Source organism: Delphinapterus leucas, chromosome 5 (genome assembly GCF_059928025.1).
Source record: "Delphinapterus leucas isolate spDelLeu-1000000601 "Yukka" chromosome 5, BTC_Dleu_Yukka2, whole genome shotgun sequence".
Lineage (NCBI taxonomy): Eukaryota > Metazoa > Chordata > Mammalia > Artiodactyla > Monodontidae > Delphinapterus > Delphinapterus leucas.
The window spans coordinates 1,652,314-1,671,896 of NC_143133.1; the positions used below are offsets into that span (position 1 = coordinate 1,652,314).

General features: G+C 57.7%; 1 protein-coding gene across 1 annotated transcript in view; it reads left to right on the forward strand.

Annotated features, from left to right (window-relative positions):
- Positions 1–17,008: 17,008 nt before the first annotated feature.
- Positions 17,009–19,583, forward strand: part of CFAP99 (cilia and flagella associated protein 99) — a 36,382-nt gene continuing 33,807 nt past the window's right edge. Inside the window, 1 exon segment of the mRNA XM_089911411.1 lies at positions 17,009–17,119. Coding sequence (XP_089767537.1) covers positions 17,009–17,119 — 111 coding nt within the window.

Below are 19,583 nucleotides of genomic sequence, written 5' to 3' on the forward strand. Positions count from 1 at the left end.
CTTCAGAGCCCCCCGCACCTGGTTTGCACGGGCGCTTGTGACGGCGCAGAGCTCTCTACTAAGAGGTACATCACCCACCCGCAGCCCCGGTACCCACACCTGCTGCAGGGCCCAAGCCTCTGCCTGAGTGGACAGCCCGTTCTGGCTGGAACCCAGATGCAGAGCGAGGACTCTGTCCCTCACCAGGGCCCAAAGTGTCCCAGTGTCCGAGAACCACCAGAGACAGCCACTGCCCTCGGCAACGGCTCAGGGGCAGCCCCACTCTCTGGTCAGCTGCGACCAGCTCCTGGGACCCAAGACAGAGAACGCTACCACCCCCATCCAGGGGACCTCGCCACCGCGACCGGCGGGGGCGGGGGGATGCCGTGTGAGAAAGGCCCAGTCACGCAGAGGAGTGTCGGCGCACGCTACACTAGTCCTCGGAGGACTCCTGGAGCACGGGCACGGCTCCCCATGAGCCTGGGGGTGTTGGAGGAGAGGGCACAGCCCATTTCGGAGGACCGCCAGGCCTGCGATCTCAAGGAGTCTGTCTTGGTTGATGAGCACCGAGAAGTGGGGATCCCATCGGGACACCTGCTCACCAGGGTTGGGGCGGCCCAAAGGCCAGAGCACACAGGCCTGGCAGCCATCAGTCCCCCGTCTGGACGCCTTGTGGCTCTCACAGGCCCTGCCCCCGTCCTCCACCACTCACCCTGCATTTGTCAAGAACCACAACAGGGAAAGAGTCTAGAAGTTCCTCACGATGTGAGGCACAGACTCTGTTCCTGGGTACCTGCCCAGGAGAATGAAAACATATGTCTACACGAAAACATGTACATGAAGGTTCACAGCAGCCTTACTCACAAGGGCCAGAAGGTGGAAACAGCCCAATGTCCGTGGATGGATGAATGGACAGATAAAGGGGGGCCTATCCGTACAGTGGAATATGACTCATCCTTAGAAAGGAAAGTCCTACACGTGCTACAGCGTGGATGAAACACACGTGAAAGTCAGACACAAAAGGCCCCATACTGTGGGGCTCCTTTTATACAAAACGTCCGGGAGAGGCAAATCCACAGAGACAGAAAGCAGACTGGAGGTTACCGGGGGCTAGGGGAGGGGAGAGCGGGAAGAGATTACATCAGGGATACGGGGCGCTTCTGTGGCTGCTGGAAAAGTTTGTAAACCGGGGGAGACTGCACTGAATGCGCACTCTGACATGGTTCACTGTATGTCATGTGAATGTCACCTAGTTCTTTTAAAAAACAAGATATATAACAAAAAACCAAAAAACGACAACAGGCCTCATCAACAAGCCGGGTGTGTGCCCCAAAGCACATCCTTGGGAAAGCGCTGAGGGGAGCCCCAGACAGCAGGGCACGGGTACCGGTCCACCCGCACCGGGTCTGAGTCTTTGGAGCAGAAGCCACGATTCCCCAGCCCCCCACAGGCCATGCTGCACAGGGAAAACAGGTGACGTGTCACATGTGACACTGCAATTTGCCTTTCCGGTTTTGTCCCCGTGGGGAGGCAGGGCGTCCACTCAACAGTCCCTGACTCTACAATAATCTGGAGCACGTCTGCACAGGCCAGTCAGACCTCCCCAGGGCCCCAGCGCCCGTTAGAGGCCGCACGCCGACCACGTCCCTCAGCTCACAGTGGGGCACTGGGGGCAGAGGTGGGGAGCGGGCCAGGCCCGAGGCTGTGGTCTTGGTCAGAGGGGAGGTGCCGGTGGGCAGGGGGGTGGTCCCAGTGCCGTCGGTGCTGGGAGGGTAAGGAGGGGCAACCAGGCGGTGCCGCCACGTGACAATGGAGCCCAGCATCGTGCATTCGAGTCACCGTCACTCAAGTGGGCCCCTTGGTTCTCTCAAAGCAGTTTCCAAATACCCACAAGACAGGCTGCCAGTGATCTAGGGTTCCGCCGTGATGGGGCCCGCGCGGTGGGACGGGGCGCCGGGGGGGCCTCGGACACTTGGCTGCCCCCGCACCGTCCCTTCTGGGTGTCCCCGACCGTGAAGGGCTGGTAGGTGTGCTCACGGTCCCAGAGAGCCCCAGCCTGCTCACCCAGCTGGCCCAGCGCTGGCCAGACACGGGCGCGCTGCGGGCGCTCAGGTGGACGATGCCCGGGGCACCGGCGTGGCTGATGCGGGGAAACGGCTCACCATGAGTGCCTTGTCCGGCACCTCGAGTGTCCCTGATCAGCGACATGAGCGGCGGGCGTCCGGGCGGGGTCCTCTCTGCCAGCCCCGCACGACCGGGTCCCCGGGAGCCGGGTCACAGGGCCGCGGGGGTGGGCAGCCAGCCCTGGGGGCTTCCGAGGGCCTCCCGTTCGGCCAAAGAACAGAGCCCATCAACACAGGGAGCACATCTGTCACCCTCTCGGGTGAGGAGACCAGAGCTGACCCGGGGTCCTGAGCCCACGTCCTGGGCTTGTGTCCACTCACCATCCATGTGAGCAAAGCCACCACTGGGCCTGGGTGTGGGGTAGGGGACAGACGCCTCCTAACAGCCTGCGGGCTCCTGGCGCAGGAGGCGTGGGCTACTCATCACCCCTCTCCACACGGAGACAAGAGCCTAAACCAGCAAGACACACAAGAACGCAAGAGACACCCAACGGGGTGGAAGGTCCCGGGCTGAGACGTCCTCCACATTCAAGGGTCCTGTCCGGGGGCAGCGGCCCGCAGGACCACGTGCGACCACCTCCTCCTCTGACAGTCAGGGACACCTGTGCACGACCTCAAATGCGGGGAGAAAATGGCCCTGCACGGACCTCCAGTTACACAGTGCTGGCCAGTCAACCCAACAGACACAGTCCTTCTGCACAAGGCTCTTGGCCTGACCCGGAAGAGGTAAGGGATGGAAGTGAGGAGAGGGGATGCTGCGTCCCTGGCCCAGATGCACCCCAGGACTGAGGGGCCCACCCCCAGCCCCCAGGACGGCCCCTGGCTGAGAAGGGCCCTCCCCGGGCAGCCCCATCCACCACCCGTCCAGAGTGGTGGGAAGGCCGCCCTGAAGGGCCAGCCCGTCAAGGCCCAGCTTCCTACCCGCCCCAACCCTGTCCCTCCCAAAAGGCCTCGCAACACCCCTCCTGCAGGCAAATCCCCTGGAGCGTGCTTCCCGGCTCCCGCCAACCCACTTCTCCGCGGGGTGGGTGGGTTACCTTGGCCCAGTTTACAGCGCGGGGATAGAGACCCCTCCCCGGGGGGGGGGGGGGGTTGCCCCTCCTTCAAGCTGCCCCGAGGCACCAGCTGGCAGGCTTGATCCACCTGCATTTCTGAGAATAGCAGTGCATTTGCCACGACTCCTAAAGCTTTATTCCTTGCTTTTTATCTGCTGTGCTTGGCTTTGCTGCCTTCTCGCCCTCCTCTCCTGCTTCGACTGCACTGGTTACATCTTCTTTATTCTTTTTTCCCTCTCCTGGTCTGGAACTCACCCTTCTGTAGCTATTTTCCTAGGGTTCGCCTGAGTTAACCCACACTCTCAGCTCAGGGTCTGAGGCCGGCCAACACCTCCAGCCTCATCCTGAACCAGCGAGGCCGTCCCGGGTGTCCCGGGCGTTCCGGGCGTTACCGTCCAGGGCTTCCATCCCGGCTGGCTCTTGAGGCTCCTTGTCGCCAGAATCTCCGCTCCCGGGATCTGCCCCCACGCTCACTTCTGACTGCTTCTCGCCTCCCACTCCCTCCTCCTGACTCTGCCTTTGCTTTTGGAGAACATTTCCCAGTTCCCTTCAGCAAGGATTTGGGGGCGGTTACTTTTTTGTCTCCGTGTAAAACTGTCTTCATCTGACTCTCCTCTGCGGATGGCAGCCCAGCCCCGCCGGGGACTCTGCGTGGAGCCAGGTGCCTCCTCCCGGCAAGATCCCTCGGCCCCCAGAGTCTCCAGGTCTGGAGGCCGCAGCCCGGCCCACTGTCCTCCCTCGAAGTCCCAACACGCCATGCATCCAACGTGCCTGTCTACTTAGTCCCGTTTACTCCGTTGAGGACTTGGGCTTCACTGAACCTGAACATCCATCAACACAACTGACAAAAGTGTCCCCTTCTCTCTGGCCTCTCATCCTGGAAGCCCTGTCAGATGCACCTTGAACCCCTCATCCTGTCCTCCGTGTCCCCCGCTCCCCAACCCTCTCAGGTTGCCTTTCACCACCTTGGCCACCTGCTGGGTAATCTCCGCAACCACCTTCCAGGTCAGTGACCCCCTCCAACGTTTAACCCACTCCTCGGGCTGGGTTCCAGCTTTGAGTTTTTAAACCCAGTGACTGTCTTTTTCATTCTGGGGGCTCCATTTGGCCTTTGTTTAAAAGAGGCTGGGTGTTGTGTTGTGGTCTCCTCTCCCCCACGTCTCGGACTGTTGTAAACGGCAGTCCCCTTAGCCTTTGCTGTTTCTGATTCTTGCCGAGGGAGAACCACTCTCTCGGGACTTTTGTAACTTTTTACTGTGAATTCCACCTCAGAGGTGCTGCCGGGGGGCCCTTCTGGGGTGGTTTTGCATTTTATTCTGCCAGGCACCCAGGTGACTCTTAGCACCAAAGGTGGGGGGGTGGGGAGAGTTTCCCAAGCTCCCTGCCACTGAGGGTGGGGCTCCACGTGTGAATCCCTCCAACCCACCCAGCCGGCACTCAACGTCTGACCCAGCAGGACTCTGTCCACTCACCCCTCTTCGGGGAACGCTCGCCAGGCTGCAGCATCCCCACCCCTACACCACCAGGAGGGAGAGTTGGCAGTCCCTCCCCCGGATGGGGCGCTGGCCCTGTGGGGACCAGGAAGCAGCTGGGCCTCTGAATGCCAAGTCCCTCAAGAGATGTGGCCCCGAGCATCTTTTCACTCGGCTGCAAAACATCTTTTCCCTTGTTTATCTCAAAAAAACACTACAATTCGCAAAAAAAAAAAAAAAAATCTCTCCAAAAATGCTGAAATTCTTTTTTTTCAATTGAAGTGAAATTCACATAACCTACAAGTAACCATTTTAAAGCGTGCAATCCAGTCCCGTTTAGTGCATTTGCAATGTTGTCCACTCTCCAGTTTTAAAACTTTCTCATTGCCCTCGCCAAAAGAAACCCCATACGTTTTTGCTATCATTCCTCATTCCACCCCCCTACCCCCGCAGCAACCACTGATCCACTTCCTGTCTCTGTGGATTCGCCTTTCCTGGACATTTCACATAAATGGAATCACACGCTCTTTGTCCTTTTGTGTCTCGCTTCTTTACACGGAGCATCAGGTTGTCAAGGCCCATCCACGTTGCACTAGGTACTTCATTCCTTTTCGTGGCCGAATAGTATTCCATTGTGTGTATATACCCCATTTTATCGATATTTACCTGTTCACTGTTGATGGACATTGGGGCTGTTTTCACCTGGCTATTCATGTTACTGTGAGCATGAGTGTACAATTCTTAAATGCATCTAACATCTAGGTGGTTGAGTCTGCTTTTAGACTTTTTTATAACTACAATATCCCTAAAAACAATCGGAAACATTTTCAAAAATTGAAAATGCAAGAAAAGAATTACTGTTCTAAAGACATCATCCCTACAATGGGTATGCTAACCCATTTTCCCCAAGAACCCAGCCAGTGTACCCCCGTGGTTGGAGGGTGGTTTGTCAAGGGGAAGGCATTAGCTGGAGTAAACCCCACCACGGCAGAGACTTACAGGGCCCCTCATGCAGAGCTCAAAGGACCCCCTCAGCCATAAAGGGAGCCCCATGTGAAGTGCCCCCAACATTCCCCTGTCCCCATCCAGCACGAAAACTATGAGAAAATGGAAGGGCTTCAAAATACTTACTGTAAGAAGGAAAAAAACATTCCATTCATCTTAACCAACTACTCTACATAAATTACCATAACATGAAATGTTCTGTTCTACTTTTGCTTAATCTATTCAGATCAGTGGGAAAAAATCCATTCATTTTTGTCTTCCTCCTTCAAACACTTGAATTGCCCATCAATATCTAAGTTTCTTTGCAATCCAACTGTAAAAAGTACAAAAGTAATTGTTTCACCAAATGGAACTCATGTAAAACCTGATGGCAGCGACAGCTCATTCCCGCAGGACGTGCACAGCTCAGGACGGGCTGCTTACGGATTCCAGCTCTGGGGTCAGACAGACCTGAGTTCAATCCCAGTCCTGCCTCCCCCTGCCTGTGAAGGCTCCAGCAAGTTCACCTCATTTGTAAGACAGGGTGCATTCGGATAATCAAAATGTTAACAAGCACCCCCAAAGCCTCAGTGCCTTAAGCAACAGAGATCTCTCCTAAGCTGTCACTCACTCCCAGCCCCTTCCCCAGCTCCTTCACTCCCCCATGGCCCTGGGGTTCTCTACTGGATCCGGAGTCTCCTGCCAAGGAACCAGGGACGCAGACCACATCCACAGGAGGACAGCTCAAGAGGTCTGGTGTTGGGCCTGACATGGTGGACCCCACTGTTGCCCACACTGGCTAAAACTCAGTCCCAGGACTTTCACTTGGGAGAGGGTATCCAGATGGTAGGCAGCATCTCTGCCACGGGGGAAGGCGCAGGTAAAAGGACCCCCGGGACGCCGGAGTGCCCTGAGTCAGGGTCTGTTCCCAGCAAATGAGCACGAAAAGAAGTCGGCGGGGGGGCACCCGTCGAGACATTTCATCCTCAAAATGACCCAGTAGGAGTAGCCGGCAGCCACAGTGGCCTCTGGGACTCCAAAAAGTCCTCCACGCACGGTTCTGTTTCAACTCCACACCTCCGACCCACCTGCAAGTTCCACTTATAGTGACAGAGGTCGTTGCTTGAGCCATCACTGCGAGTCTTTGACAGACACGGTCCCCTCAAATTCCAGGCAACGGGTCCCCTCACCCCCGCCTGGCAGACAGGGCTGCGGGAGGGGCAGTCAGGGTTCCCGCCCAGGCCCTGCTGCCCTGTCTGTGGCTTCAACACCATCAAAACACATAAGCCATGTGGGCCGCAAAGACTTAGGGCAATAAACATGGGAGAAATGCTGACAACCCACAACATTCTAGACATTTATTTGTCTTTGAACTGGAATCAGCTCCCCTTTGTCCACCTTCGTGTGGGCACACGGCACACACTTAAGGGCTGTGGCTACTCGATGCTATCAACTCCAACAAGACTCTGCTTTCAAAACCAGCAGATGACCGTTCAGTCACTTATGGCTCTCAGATGTGCATTTTCACACTTATAAAACAAGCGTATCTGGTGTTCTGGGAATGTCTGGCAGCCTTATGGAGAGGCACTAAAGCCTCCTGACATCACCCACCTCAGAATGGAGGGTCAAATGAAGTTGCCCAACACACTTCCCGTTCAGAGGGGGCCAGTACACTGAGGGTTCCTTCCCCGCCTTGCCACTGCCTGCTGGACGCCAAGGCCAGATATCAATTAGGCGAAGCTTAAGCCTCCCTGCCTATGACTCACCCATTTAACAGAAACCGTATCGTACATTTCCCATAAATACAATGCACTGATGGTAAAGCGCAGACCCCTAAGTGATGACATCAGAGTTGGCACAGAGTTGGCACAGAAATTGATGCTCGCAGCCTGCCTGCAGCTCAGCCTCTCCCCTCCCGGCCAGTGCCGGTGGCACAGCCTGGGCGTGTGCAGCCCCACAAGCTCCCGCAGCCCCAGACAGAAGTACAGCAAAGCCTGGGAAAGGAGGCGAGGGCTGCCCCAGAGTCTACCTAGCAGACCCGGCATGGGTGCTACAAGCCTCCTTGACAAGTGGACTCTCGGGCCCTCCCATCTGCCCAGGCCTGACGATGCTTGTGTGTCGTAAGGAAGGCTCTCTGGGGGAGGTGGGGCGGCCAGACCCGGCAGCAGGGAGCGGGGCCCAGCGCCTTCTGAATTCAGGGACAAAAAACAGGTGCACTAGGCCAGCCAAGCCCACTCTGACTCAGCACAGCGGAGCATCCTTCCCGGGGCTTCCGAGCCCCACTCTGGGCCACGCACCCGCTGGCAGAGGGAACTCGGCGCTGGCACAGCCTGTGCAGTAGGCGTCCGCACCACTGGCTTTCCTGCAGCTCACCTCGGAGACAAACGTGCAACTCCAAGGACAGCCTCAGCCGCAGCTGGGCACTCAGAATTTATCGGCCGAGAAAGAACTAGTTAGCAGCCTGGCTAGAAGTTAACTCTAAAATCCCAAGACCCTGCAGCAGTGTCTGTGCCCAGCGAGGGCTGCACTCAGTGCTCTGAGGACAGCAGCTCGTTTCCCACTCGAGCGAGCGGGGAGAGCGAGGCCCGTGCTGCTGCTGTCGCGTCCCAGTCACGGTCACGCTCAGGCTCCCGTGCAGAGCCCAGGGCAGCAGGACCAGGTCGTGGGAAGACCACCGTCTCACTCGCCTCCACCACGACCCCTGCCGCCATGCTCTGAACCGGGGTCTTTGCTGACCGTGTGACTGAGTTTCTCTGGGTCCCCGTCATCTGTGTCGTCACCGCTCACCCTCGGCCCCCGTGGGGGAGCCCTGTAAGGACAAGTGGGCTGCTCATCGTCTGTGTATGCCCGGGGCCATGCAGACACAAGCCCAGGCCTTTCCCCAGCCCCGGGGGCCGCTCATTTAACACCTGAAGGGCTCCCAACTGCCGCTGCACTTCCAGGGTGTGGCCCCCTCCACCCAGTGGTCAACGTGCAGAGTGCCAGCCGCCAACGGGCAGCTCCATGCCCACTGCCCACGGCCGGGTGTACCAGGACTCTGGAAAGAGGGAGGGGCCCTGGGCGTGGCTCTGGATGCCCAGCTGCTGACTGAGGCTGGGTTAAATCAACAGCCACGTGGGAAGCTCCACACACATCCCCCCACCCCCAGCCCACAGCAGGCAGAACTGAATTCTGCAAAGATCAAAGGGCTCTTCGTTCAAGAAGCGCACACACCCAGCAGGCTACGCGGCTTCTCTTTGAGAAGGCCATTTCATCCCTAATCTGAACCCAGGATACTGACAAAGTTTCCAGATAAACATCACTTGGTAAAGCCCTGTACTTACAAGGAATGCTTCCCCACAAAGAATGGGGACAAGGAAGATCAATGACCCACATCCCAGAAGTGGTTTGGGGGTGCAGACAAGAGAGTTCTTCCTGAGGTGCACATGAAGCGTAGTAATTACCATGGTAATTACCATGAGCGTGGTAATCGCCATCCATCTGGACAATGCCACCTACCCGCCAGTCAATTCTTCCTCAAAGATGGAAAACACAAGTTCATCCTGTACCATTACTAACATGCTCTTTGATGGTGGCCAAGAAGACCTGGTGGGGTCCGGTCTGGGTCCTCCAACCCCCGCACCAGCATTTCACCCCTTAGCACAGTCAGCAGGGATCAACGAGAAAATTATAACCCAGCATGAAACACAAGTATTGAGACTTTTGTTTCAAATGAAGACCCCGGTATTCCAAAATGTTTCCCCTCTGAACGTTAACTCTTTTTTTGGAAAGCCTTTCCCTAAACAAAAGCAAAGACACTTAGAAATCCTGAACGCTTTCCATGGAAAAAAATCATAATACTGTTTAAAAGACTGCCTTAAAGAAAATAACTGGAAATATGAGAGTCTGCAAATAACTGCTGTACACATCAGGTTGGTCTGTTTGTTGCTCAGCTTCGGTAGTTGTTAATGATTCAGATATCAAAAATTCTAAGTGTCATATAGGAATGTTTTAAAGCATTTCCAAACGCTTTTTAGAACTACAAGAACAATGAATATTTTTGGTTTCAGAATGTTTTCCACTGCACTGTAATGAACAAGAAGCTCAGTGTTCAGTTTTAAACCAAAGCAGGGATTAAATCAAGAATTCAGTTTGAATTGTATATCTATCTAAATACAACAGTGGAAAAAATCCTAACTACAGGCAGCAATCTCCCTCAGACACGTCCTCCCACAGCTAACATTTAACACTTCAACTCTTCCAGGCCCGGAAACCTCCCAGAACTGACTCCTGCTCTCACTTGTGCCAAAATGTGTTAAATCAGACAGGAAGGGGAAGCATAAAATTCAGTTCATAACCTGAGGCCAATATATGAGCTCTGGTTTGAAAAATGAAAAGCTACTGGGGTGACCTAACCCACTCCAACCCTTCAAATAATTAAGACATTTAACCCCAAAGACAGATGTCCAACAAGGAATTACCATGCTCAGACTGACCGCTGGGCAAACACACAGAGATGTGTCTTGAGTCCAGGGGTCAGACAGCAGGCCAAGACACCACAGTGAAGGAAAGGAGAGGACCAGATGAAACGCTATCCCCTCCCTTCTCCTAAGGCGCACAGCTCTGGGCTGAGTCGCTGGGATTGGCTGACTCACCAGCTCTCCACCTTGCCCTGGTCAGCCCGGGGGCTGGCTTTGGAAGGGCAGCTGCCTGCTGAGAGGGAAAATTAGGAACACGACTCTCAATTCTGGGGCACAGTCTCATGGGTAGTATCATTTTCCACTTTTAAAGACTTTTCCCTAAACTGAAACAGGCAGGGCCACTGAAATTATTCAGCTGCAGATGAAACAGGTTCCACGTTGCTTTTCCGTCCCTTCCAACAACGTGTTACGGTTAGGCAATCCTAGAAACAAGTCCTCTTCCACAGCCACGTCTGGAAAAAGGCATGCGGAGCCCTAGTACCCTTGGCAAATGTGTTTTCAGAGACACCAGAACGTTACTATGATACATTTCTCTGCTGGCCCTGCCGTTTGTCACTGAAGAACTGCTGCTGCTGCTATAACCCTCACAACAGCCCTCTGACAAGTCCCCTTGGTCCTTAACTGGTGACAGAAGTCACACAAACAAAAAGCCACTCCTCGTACACACATCGCGTGCACAGGCTGCCGCCCTCCCCTGGCACCCTACCCAGCACCAGCAGGTAGGATCAGAGCCGCCTGGGGGGACTGCAGCAAGGAGAGGGCTGGGCAGGATGCTGCCAAGGGCAGGGAGGCCCCAAACCGCAGGCAGCTCCTGGAAGCACCAGGGTCACACCAAAACGCCACTGATAAGCAGCTGCGACGAAGACAGGAGGTGCGAAGGGGGAGCAGGGCTGCGCAGCTGCACCGAGCAAGAGAGAACCCGCATCCCCTCTGGGCCAGGCCAAGGCCGAGCAAGGGGCGGTCCCAGGCACCCTAAGCCCTCGACCCAACACTGGGAGAACTCTCCGACCCCAAAGGAGATGAAGTACGAGCTCTTCCGGTCCCTGAACTCGCCCCAGGACCTCGGGTGCCCATCCTCCAAGGGACCCGCTGCAGGAGAGCACAGATTTCAGGAACACCTCCCGCCCCCCCCCCAGCCCACCCTGGGAGATCACCCACGGTGGGGGAGGGGAGCAGAAAAGCCAGACCCAGAGAAATGGTCAGCCCTGGGCAGGGGGCGGAGCGGGGGCAGTGTTCCTTGGGTCGCTCAGGCACACTGTGGATGTCCGAGGCGCCTAGACGTGACCACTGGCCCCACCCCGGCCAAGACGCCCCCCCAGCCAAGACCCTAGCGCCCCAGCCCTACCGCGGTGCCAGCCCCCAGGGTCCGACACCCGGACGCCTAGGGTGCTCCCAGGACTCTGCGCCCGGCTCCTGGGCACCGCCGCACCCAGACTAGGACTAGCTCTGGCCGCAGCGGACACGAGCCCTGGGCAGGCGGCAGGGACGCAGCGCCCGCAGTGCGACTGGCGCAGCTGCCGAGGAGCAGGGCGCGCTGCCCAGACCCCGACCCCACGGCCGGGGAGGGGCGCAGCGCCGGGAGGACCGCACCTCCGACCCCGCTGAGCCTGCGGCCCCGGGCGCACTCACCCCGCCACCGCCGCGCAGGGGACTGCCCTGCATTTGACAGCACGCGGGTGGGCACGGGAGAAGAATGAGCACGGGACAAGGATGGGGACGCGAACTGGGCCGAGGCGCGGATCGGTCCTGGGTCGGGAAGGCAGGGCCGGGACAGTGGGATGGGGACCCGCTCTGCACACAAGGAAGGAGGGGTCCGTCCGGGACCCGGGAGAGGGACATGGGGGTCCCCTCCAGAGCCTGGGGTAAGTGGGGAGAGGGTCTGTTCCGGATTGCGGAGGGAGATTAAGAGGTACATTCCGGGTCCAGGATAATGGCGGGGGGGGAGGCAGAAGAGGAATGGGAGAGTCATCTCTGGTGTAAGGAGGGGGGATGGAAAGGTTTTTCCGGGACCCAGGAGAAGTAGGAGGGGGTCTGCTCGGGCGACCACGAGGTGTGAGCAGGGCACCACGCAGGACGGGAATGAGAAGGGAGAGGGGCCCATCTGGCAGCGGGCAGGCGTGGGGAGGGAGTGCACCCTGGCCCGAGGGTAAGAGCAGCAGGGGAGGTTTGGGACCGGGCGGGGTGGGGGCATCCGTGGAAGGGGGAGGGCGACGGTGTGAGCAAGTCGCGGAGTGGAGGGTAGGGTGTCGGCGGCACCACGGAGAGGCCGGTCCCGACCGGGAAAGGGGGTCTGCCTCGGCAACGAGGGACGGGTCCGCTCACCTTGGGTTTGTACAGCCACTTTCGGAACCTGTTCATCATCGCCGCGCCGGCCCGGCCCGGCCCCGGCGGCCCTCACCTCCGCAGCGCTGCGCCTGGGCCCGGCTGCGGCGTGGGGCGGGCGGACGCGGGGCAGGGCCGGGCCGGGCCGGGGTCCCGCGCGGACCCGGGGCGCCGGGCGGGCGGCGTCAGGTGCGCGGAGCAGGTGCGCCGCCGGGAGATGCTCGGAGAGCTGCGCGCGGCACTGACCCGCAGACCGCGGTGGGCAGGCGGACGCGCTGACTGACCAGGCACGGGGGCGCCGGCTCCTCGCGGCTCACTGACACCAGGTGCCTCGGCCGGCCACCGCCGCCCGAGCCACACATGCGCCGACGCGCCGCGAGCCCCAGGCCAGCCGCAAGCCACCGAGGCTGCCCAATCCGGTCGCTGCGCCGCGCCGCGCCCCGCCCGAGGCGCGCTCCCCCGCAGGAGACCCGGCGCGCCCGGAGGGGCCGAGAACTACAAGTCCCGATGGGCATTGCGGGGAAGAAGGGGCCCTGGATGTGGCGACCTTCCTGGGCTGCGGGCGCTGTGCATTCTGGGGGTTGTAGTGTCCCCTCGGACGGCTCCGGAGCGTACAGTGGTTGCTAGGTGACAACGCCCAAACTGCGTCCCAGCACCGCCCCTGCCCTGAGGGTTGCCGGGGTACCGGCCGAGCAGAAGTGGAAGGGGAGATCCACTGCTATTCCCCAATCCCCTCGCGCCCGCTAGCCCTGCAATTTCTGTGCGGCGGGCGGTGGAGAGAAGGGAGGTTCCGGAGCGCCTGCGGAGCCCGCTGACAGGTACGGGGGGAAGGGAAGCAGGCGAGACCCGAAAGGGGGCCGAGGCGCGTCCCCTCAGCACCAGCACCACCCACGTGCAACTTCCCTAGCTCTGCGGGCCAGTTCTCGTCTTTCTTGTTTCCCATCTTCTTGCTTTCGCTCACCACCTTTTTGGTCTTCTTCCCAGCTCCTTGACTAAAGTTAACGGTGCTTTATTTTTATTTAATCGCCACAATAAACGATGCTTTTAAAAAAGATATTCTCCCGTATTCACTACTTCCCCTAGCCATGCCCTAATTTGGATCCATAAAAACAATCAACAAAATCTGAGAATCTATTAAGTGCTAAGGAGAAAGCTAAAAACAAGTGTGTGGTCTCACTTGAAACTCCCTCTGGTACCTGAAGAATCAGGCACAAAGAGGCTGCTGCCCTCTGGCTGTAGGAGGGGACCCTCCCCCAACCGCCTTGCGCTTTCCCCTGCCCCCACCCAGCAGCACTTCGGGTACGTGCAGATTTAGGGTGCACAAGAGGGAGGTAACTCTCTCTTGATAGAGAATTTATTCTCTGCTGCTCATGCTATCACTGGCCCAGCGTCCAGGTGCTCAGATGGGCTGGACTCCCTGGCCCCTCTATTCCATTAGAGTCAATGTGAGTCTAGGCACAGGCAGCCGTCTGAGATTTCCCTGAGTGTTGGCAGTCCTCCGAGTTCGTTTTTGAGTACCTGATTGATCCTCCCCACTCCCCTCCAGCTGCCACCCAGTCACTGCTCCCCTAAAGAGCAAAACCCCTCCGGAGTTGCCTCTTATCTCCAATTTATTTCCACCTTTTCTCTCTTGAGCCTGCTCCAATCAGATTTTCACCCAGCCCCTCCTCCCAGGCTCTTTAACTAAGTCATACTTGAGTTCCATGTTGCTAAATCCAACTATGAGAGCTCAGCCCCGCCTCTTCCAGGAACAAGTGTCCCAGCTGAGTACTCCCCTCCTGGACACACTGTCCTTACTCGGCTGGAACAGATCTCACTCTCTGCCTGTCCTGCTGTGGCTGCTCCTCTTGAGTCTCCTTGGCTGGCATCTCCTTGCTCCTCAACATCCTGACACTAGAGCCTCGGGACTCGGTCCTTGGAAGTCCCTCTATCCACCCTCTCCCTGGCTGATTTCCTGCGGTCACATGGTTCAATAAACAACCGTTTTCTCCTGACCTTCCCAAACCTGCATCTCCAGCCTGAACCTTGCCCCGGGACTCTAGACCCCTTTCCCTGTTCTTCGCCAGTTGGATGTCTACCAAATTTCCCCGAACAAAACGTGTCCATCTGCACTCCCAGTCATCCCCCATAAATCCTGCTCTTCCCCCAGCCACTGTTTCCAGTCTGAGAACTTGGGTAGACTCTCTGTGGGTGTGCCCTTGGCCTACTCCAAGTCTGGGACTGTTGTTGCTGCTCAGAGCCTCCCTTCCTATGCTTCCCAGTTTGAAACTGTGCTCAGGATGGAGGCTGACATCAGGGAAATGGGTGTATAGTTAGGGTTAGATTCAGCTTTATGCAACGAAAAATTTCAACATCATAGTGACCCAAACAAGATTATCGGTGTGTCCATAAAATAGGCCCATGGGGAGGCAATCTTGGGAGATATGACACCCCCAAAAGTCATCAGGGATCTGGGCTCCTCTAGCTTGCTCTTCTGCCATCTTTGCTTGTTTCCTCATGGTCCAGAATTGCTGCCTAAGTTCCTCCCATCACCTCTGGAGTCCAGGCAGCAGGGTGGAAAAGAGAAGAAGTATATGCTCCTCCCTTTCAAGGAGACTTTCCGGAAGTCTCAAACTCTCCCACTTTTTGGCATACCTAGATGCCAGGAAGGCTGCCTACCCCCCCACCCCACCCCCACCCCCACCCCCCCACCCCCCACCCCACCCCCCCACCCCCCACCCCCACCCCCCACACACACCCCCCCACACACACACCCCCACCCCCCACACACACCCCCCCACACACACACCCCAACCCCCACCCCCACACACACCCCCACCCCCCCACCCCCCCACACACACCCCCACCCCCCACCCCCCCACCCCACCCCCACCCGTACTCTGGGGCCCTTGGCCTGCCACCTGCTGTCACCTTCCTGGAAAATCTCCGGCTTCCCAGTCCCAAGCATGCCCCTTTCTGGGCTCCCTCCCCGGGCCGGGTGCAGGACCCGCGCATCGACAGAGCCATCATTCTTCCTGGTTGGAGATGGGTTCCCTGAACGCTGGTGCCCAGAGTTACCACTGGGGAGCCCGAGGCTACCCTGCCCCTCCTGTCCCTTCCTATGCGACCTGCTTCAGGGCACTCAGGAACCCTGTCCATCGATTCTGGGATGTTCCCTTGCATTGTGTCTCTCGCATTTTCTGGAACTCCTGTTAATTGGAATTCAGATCTCTGGAGTGGTTCCTGATTTTCTTGGTGTGTTTCTCCTACTTCCTACATCTTCATCTTTTTCTGCTCTCTGGGAGATTTCCTCAGCTTTATCTTCTGCCTCTTCTATTTATATCTTTACTTCTGCTGTCATATTTTAATTTCCAAGAACTCTTTCTTTTCCTGCAGATGTTTCTTGGATACCGTATCTTTCTCCATCTCTCAGAGGTGGTATAGTTGTTTGTTTCCAGGTTTTTCCTGCTGTGTATGTTGTCTGCTTTCTCCTACTTCCTTTTTTGCTGGTTTCTGTTTCCATGTTTGGTGTCAGAGGCTCTCTGCAGTGTCTGGTGGCATTTGGCCTTCGTTCTCTTTCAAGTGATGGGGTGGGGGGGACTCACCCAGTGGACCGTGATTGGCTGGGATCGGCCATCTCATTGGTGACCCCCAGTGTCAGTGTATGTGGCTTTTGTTTTTTCACTCAGTCTCCATCCTGGAGGGCCTCAGCCTGGGTGCTGCCCTCCAGAGCCATTCCAGCTTGTTGGGTGGAGAAGAGGTGCCCCTGCTGTCCCCAGGGCGCTAGCAGCCTGGCTTTGCCGATAGCTGGGGCACAAGAAGCCAGCAGCATGGTGACCCAGGGAAGCTGCTCAATCAGTGTGGAACGGGGGGGGCGATGAGAGAGGAGCTCCTGGGGGGCTTGGCCACCCTGCTCTGAGGACAGTTTGGGGGTCACCTGTTAGAACCACTTCCTGGGGTTCCATTCCTACCCCAAGCGGCTTCTCCAGGGTCAGCCAAAGAAGGGCTCTGAGCAAGCCAGTCTCCTGGAGCTTGTCTGTTTCTGGAATGCTCAGATCTGGCCATTTACCAGCTATGCGTCCCCTCTGGGTGCTGGTTACCTCATCTTTAAAATGGCGGTATTGAACGTGGTGACCCGAGGAGTCTTCTTGCCCCACACCTTTGTGTTCAGGTCGCCCTCTCCCTCCGAGCAGGACCTGCTGAGTCATGCACCACCAAACCCCAGTCGGGCTGAGGGCCGCTCAGGCTGACTCACAAGGTGCCTCCACTCTCTGGCCTGGCCTCTCCCAGGGGTCATCCCTACCCGTGCACAGCTGGAGGGCTTGGGGACACGTGGGGCAGCCAGGGAGCCTCCAGGGGCAGGGCAGAGAGGGCTGCTGGGGCTATGGGTGAGTGGGAGCCTGGGGGCGGGCTCCCCAAGGCCTGCAGGGACACAGTCCAGGAAGTGGGCCTGGAGTTCCCCCCGCCGGGGTCCCCACTTCCTTCCAACACTCCTTGTCCCACAAGGTCCCAGACTCCCTGGTGGACCTCCTGTCAGTTTGGTGAAGGTCCTTCGCCACCTGCCGAGCTGACAGCCCAGGGTGCATGGAGGGCGTGACCTGTCACGGTTTGCTTTTAGGGTCCCACCTGGGAAGATGGCCTACTATGGAAAATGCATTGAAACTGTGATTAAGCTACTGGACCAAGTTAAACCTGAGAAGGACAGTCCCGAGCAGTTCCTGGAGGCTGCGGCCACCTCCCTGCAGGTAAGGTCCGAGTGGTGGCTCAGGGCTCACGGGGAGGCCGTAGCAGTGACACCTGTCAGGTTTTTTGGGGTTTTTTTAAATTTATTTATTTTACTTACTTATTTTTGGCTGCGTTGGGTCTTCATTGCTGCTGCGTGCGGGCTTTCTTTAGTTGCGACGAGCGGGGCTACTCTTTGCTGCTGTGTGCGGGCTTCTCACTGTGGTGGCTTCTCTTGTTGTGGAGCACGGGCTCTAGGCGTGCGGGCTTCAGTAGTCGTGGCACGCAGGCTCAGCAGTTGTGGCTCGCGGGCTCTAGAGCGCAGGCTCTGTAGTTGTGGCACACGGGCTTAGTTGCTCCGCAGCATGTGGGATCTTCCCGGACCTGGACACGAACCCGTGTCCCCTGCATTGACAGGAGGCTTCTTAACCACTGCACCACCAGGGGAGCCCTGTCAGGGCCTTTTTAGTTTCATTCCTAACAGCCGCTTTCCTTCCTTCACGAGGAGAGGCCCAAGGCGAGATTCCCAGCTAGCCAAAGTCTTACGTCAGCTGTCACTCTGAATCTTGGGTGCCCTTCAGGGATGGGACCCCCTCTTTGCTTCAGGAGGCATTCCTACCTCCCAGAATGCATCAGACTACTCTCGTGACAAGGGAACATGGGCGCCGTAACTCGGGTTGCGTCTGTGGGGTCATCCCATCCTCAGCCGAAGGTGGACGGGAGTCAGCCTCGCAGGCACCTCAGCTCAGCACCCTCCACTGGGGCACATCTTCGTCCCCCAGGGCAGGGATGTGCGTGGGGCAGAGGGGCCACACCTGGAAGAGCTACTCGGCTCTTGCTCCCGTGCTCCAGGGGTCCCTGTCCTACCACAGCCCACCCCACTTCAAGCATATGCAGAGAGACCCTGGGCTGAAGTCTCTGGGCCCAGGTCTGACCTCGCTCTAGCACCTCGGAGGCCTCCCTGTGACTTGACCCCGCATCCGTCCGTCCATCAAGGACAGGTGCCAGGAACAGGGGTATGCGTTGCCGGGGTGCCACCTTCATGACTCCGGGCCGTGGACTCTGTTGGACGGGGCATCCGGAGGAGACTAAGTCCACCCAGGCAAGCGCTCGGGGATTGCCACTCGGCCTGCTGCCTCCATCCCCCTCGCCTGCGCCCCCTGGAAGGAGGAGCAAATGGGGTCTTAGGGGATGTTCGCTGTGAATCGACAGCTGCAGCCTTCCCTTACTCTGCTTAACAAGGCCCGTGAGCGGCTTTGAGCGGCTTTGCTGGCCCTGGGATGTGACTGTGGCCAGGCCCCACCCCCATACACCTGCAGGGGTGTGGCCTCTGCTGTGCCGAAGACAGACCCACCTTCCCTTTCTCCATCAGCCGCCTTGTGGTGCAGCAGCTGGAAAACCTGGTTGGGAGGATGGGGGGCAGGGCCCCGGCAGTGCACGCAGAGCTGGGGAGTCTGGAAACCAAAGCCTCTCTCACAAGAGAAAGCTTGGGACCGCTGCCCCAATCCCTGCTCCCCTGTGTCATTCAGAAAAGGATGTCTCTGCCAGCTGGAGCCTGGCAGTCAGCATGGACTGGGGCATGGGCTGCACCTCCTCAAACCCTCCCCTGAGACCCTAAGCATTGGGGGGAATGATGAAAACAGCCAAGGCCAGGCCCATCCACAATCCTTCTCTTTCCCAGTCTGAGCTGGCCTTGCACAGCTCAGCGCAGCCCCATCCCGGCCGGCCTGCCCCTCCCCACCTGCAGGCCCGACCCCTTTGTCTACTCCTTCTGTCTGTCCGGCCTCACTTCCCTCAGTGGGTCTTTCCCATCACCCACAGCTGCTATGCGTTCCCTCATCCTAAAAAAAAGACCTCTCTACTCCAATTCCCTGTGTCACCCACATTTCTCACCCTCCATTTCCAATGAGACTCCTTGGTGTCCTTCTGTCTGTCCCCAACCCTGGACTCCCAGGCCCTGCAAGGCATCCCTTACCGCTCAGCAAAAACGGTAATGTCCTTATTTCTCCAGAATAATTACTGAAAGTGGGTTTGTTACAACAAATAGTTTGGGATGGGAACTCCCTGGTGGTCCAGTGGTTAGGACTCTGAGCTTCCACTGCAGGGGGCACGGGTTTGATCCCCGGTCAGAGAACTAGGATCCCACAAGCTGCGCGGCACAGCCAAAAAAAAAAAAACAAAGTAGTTTGGGGATTTTTTTCCCACATCTGATGGATTATTAATAGTAAATGAGTCCTAGCTGTCACCGGTGAGCCATGGCATGATGACAGACATGTGCAAGGCCGTGGGGAGGGAGGCACCACGCCAGCTCGGCCCCCAACCCAGCGGCGCCCTGAGTCTTCCAATGGGGCCATCTGCGTCTTTGAGATGTGCCTATGCTGGACGGACGGAGAAGCAGCCTCTTTTACAGATGCACCTGTCTTTTACATCCCTTCAGAAAGCCATCCTAAGTCCAAGTGGAATGGCACACTGGAAACTGACACAGTT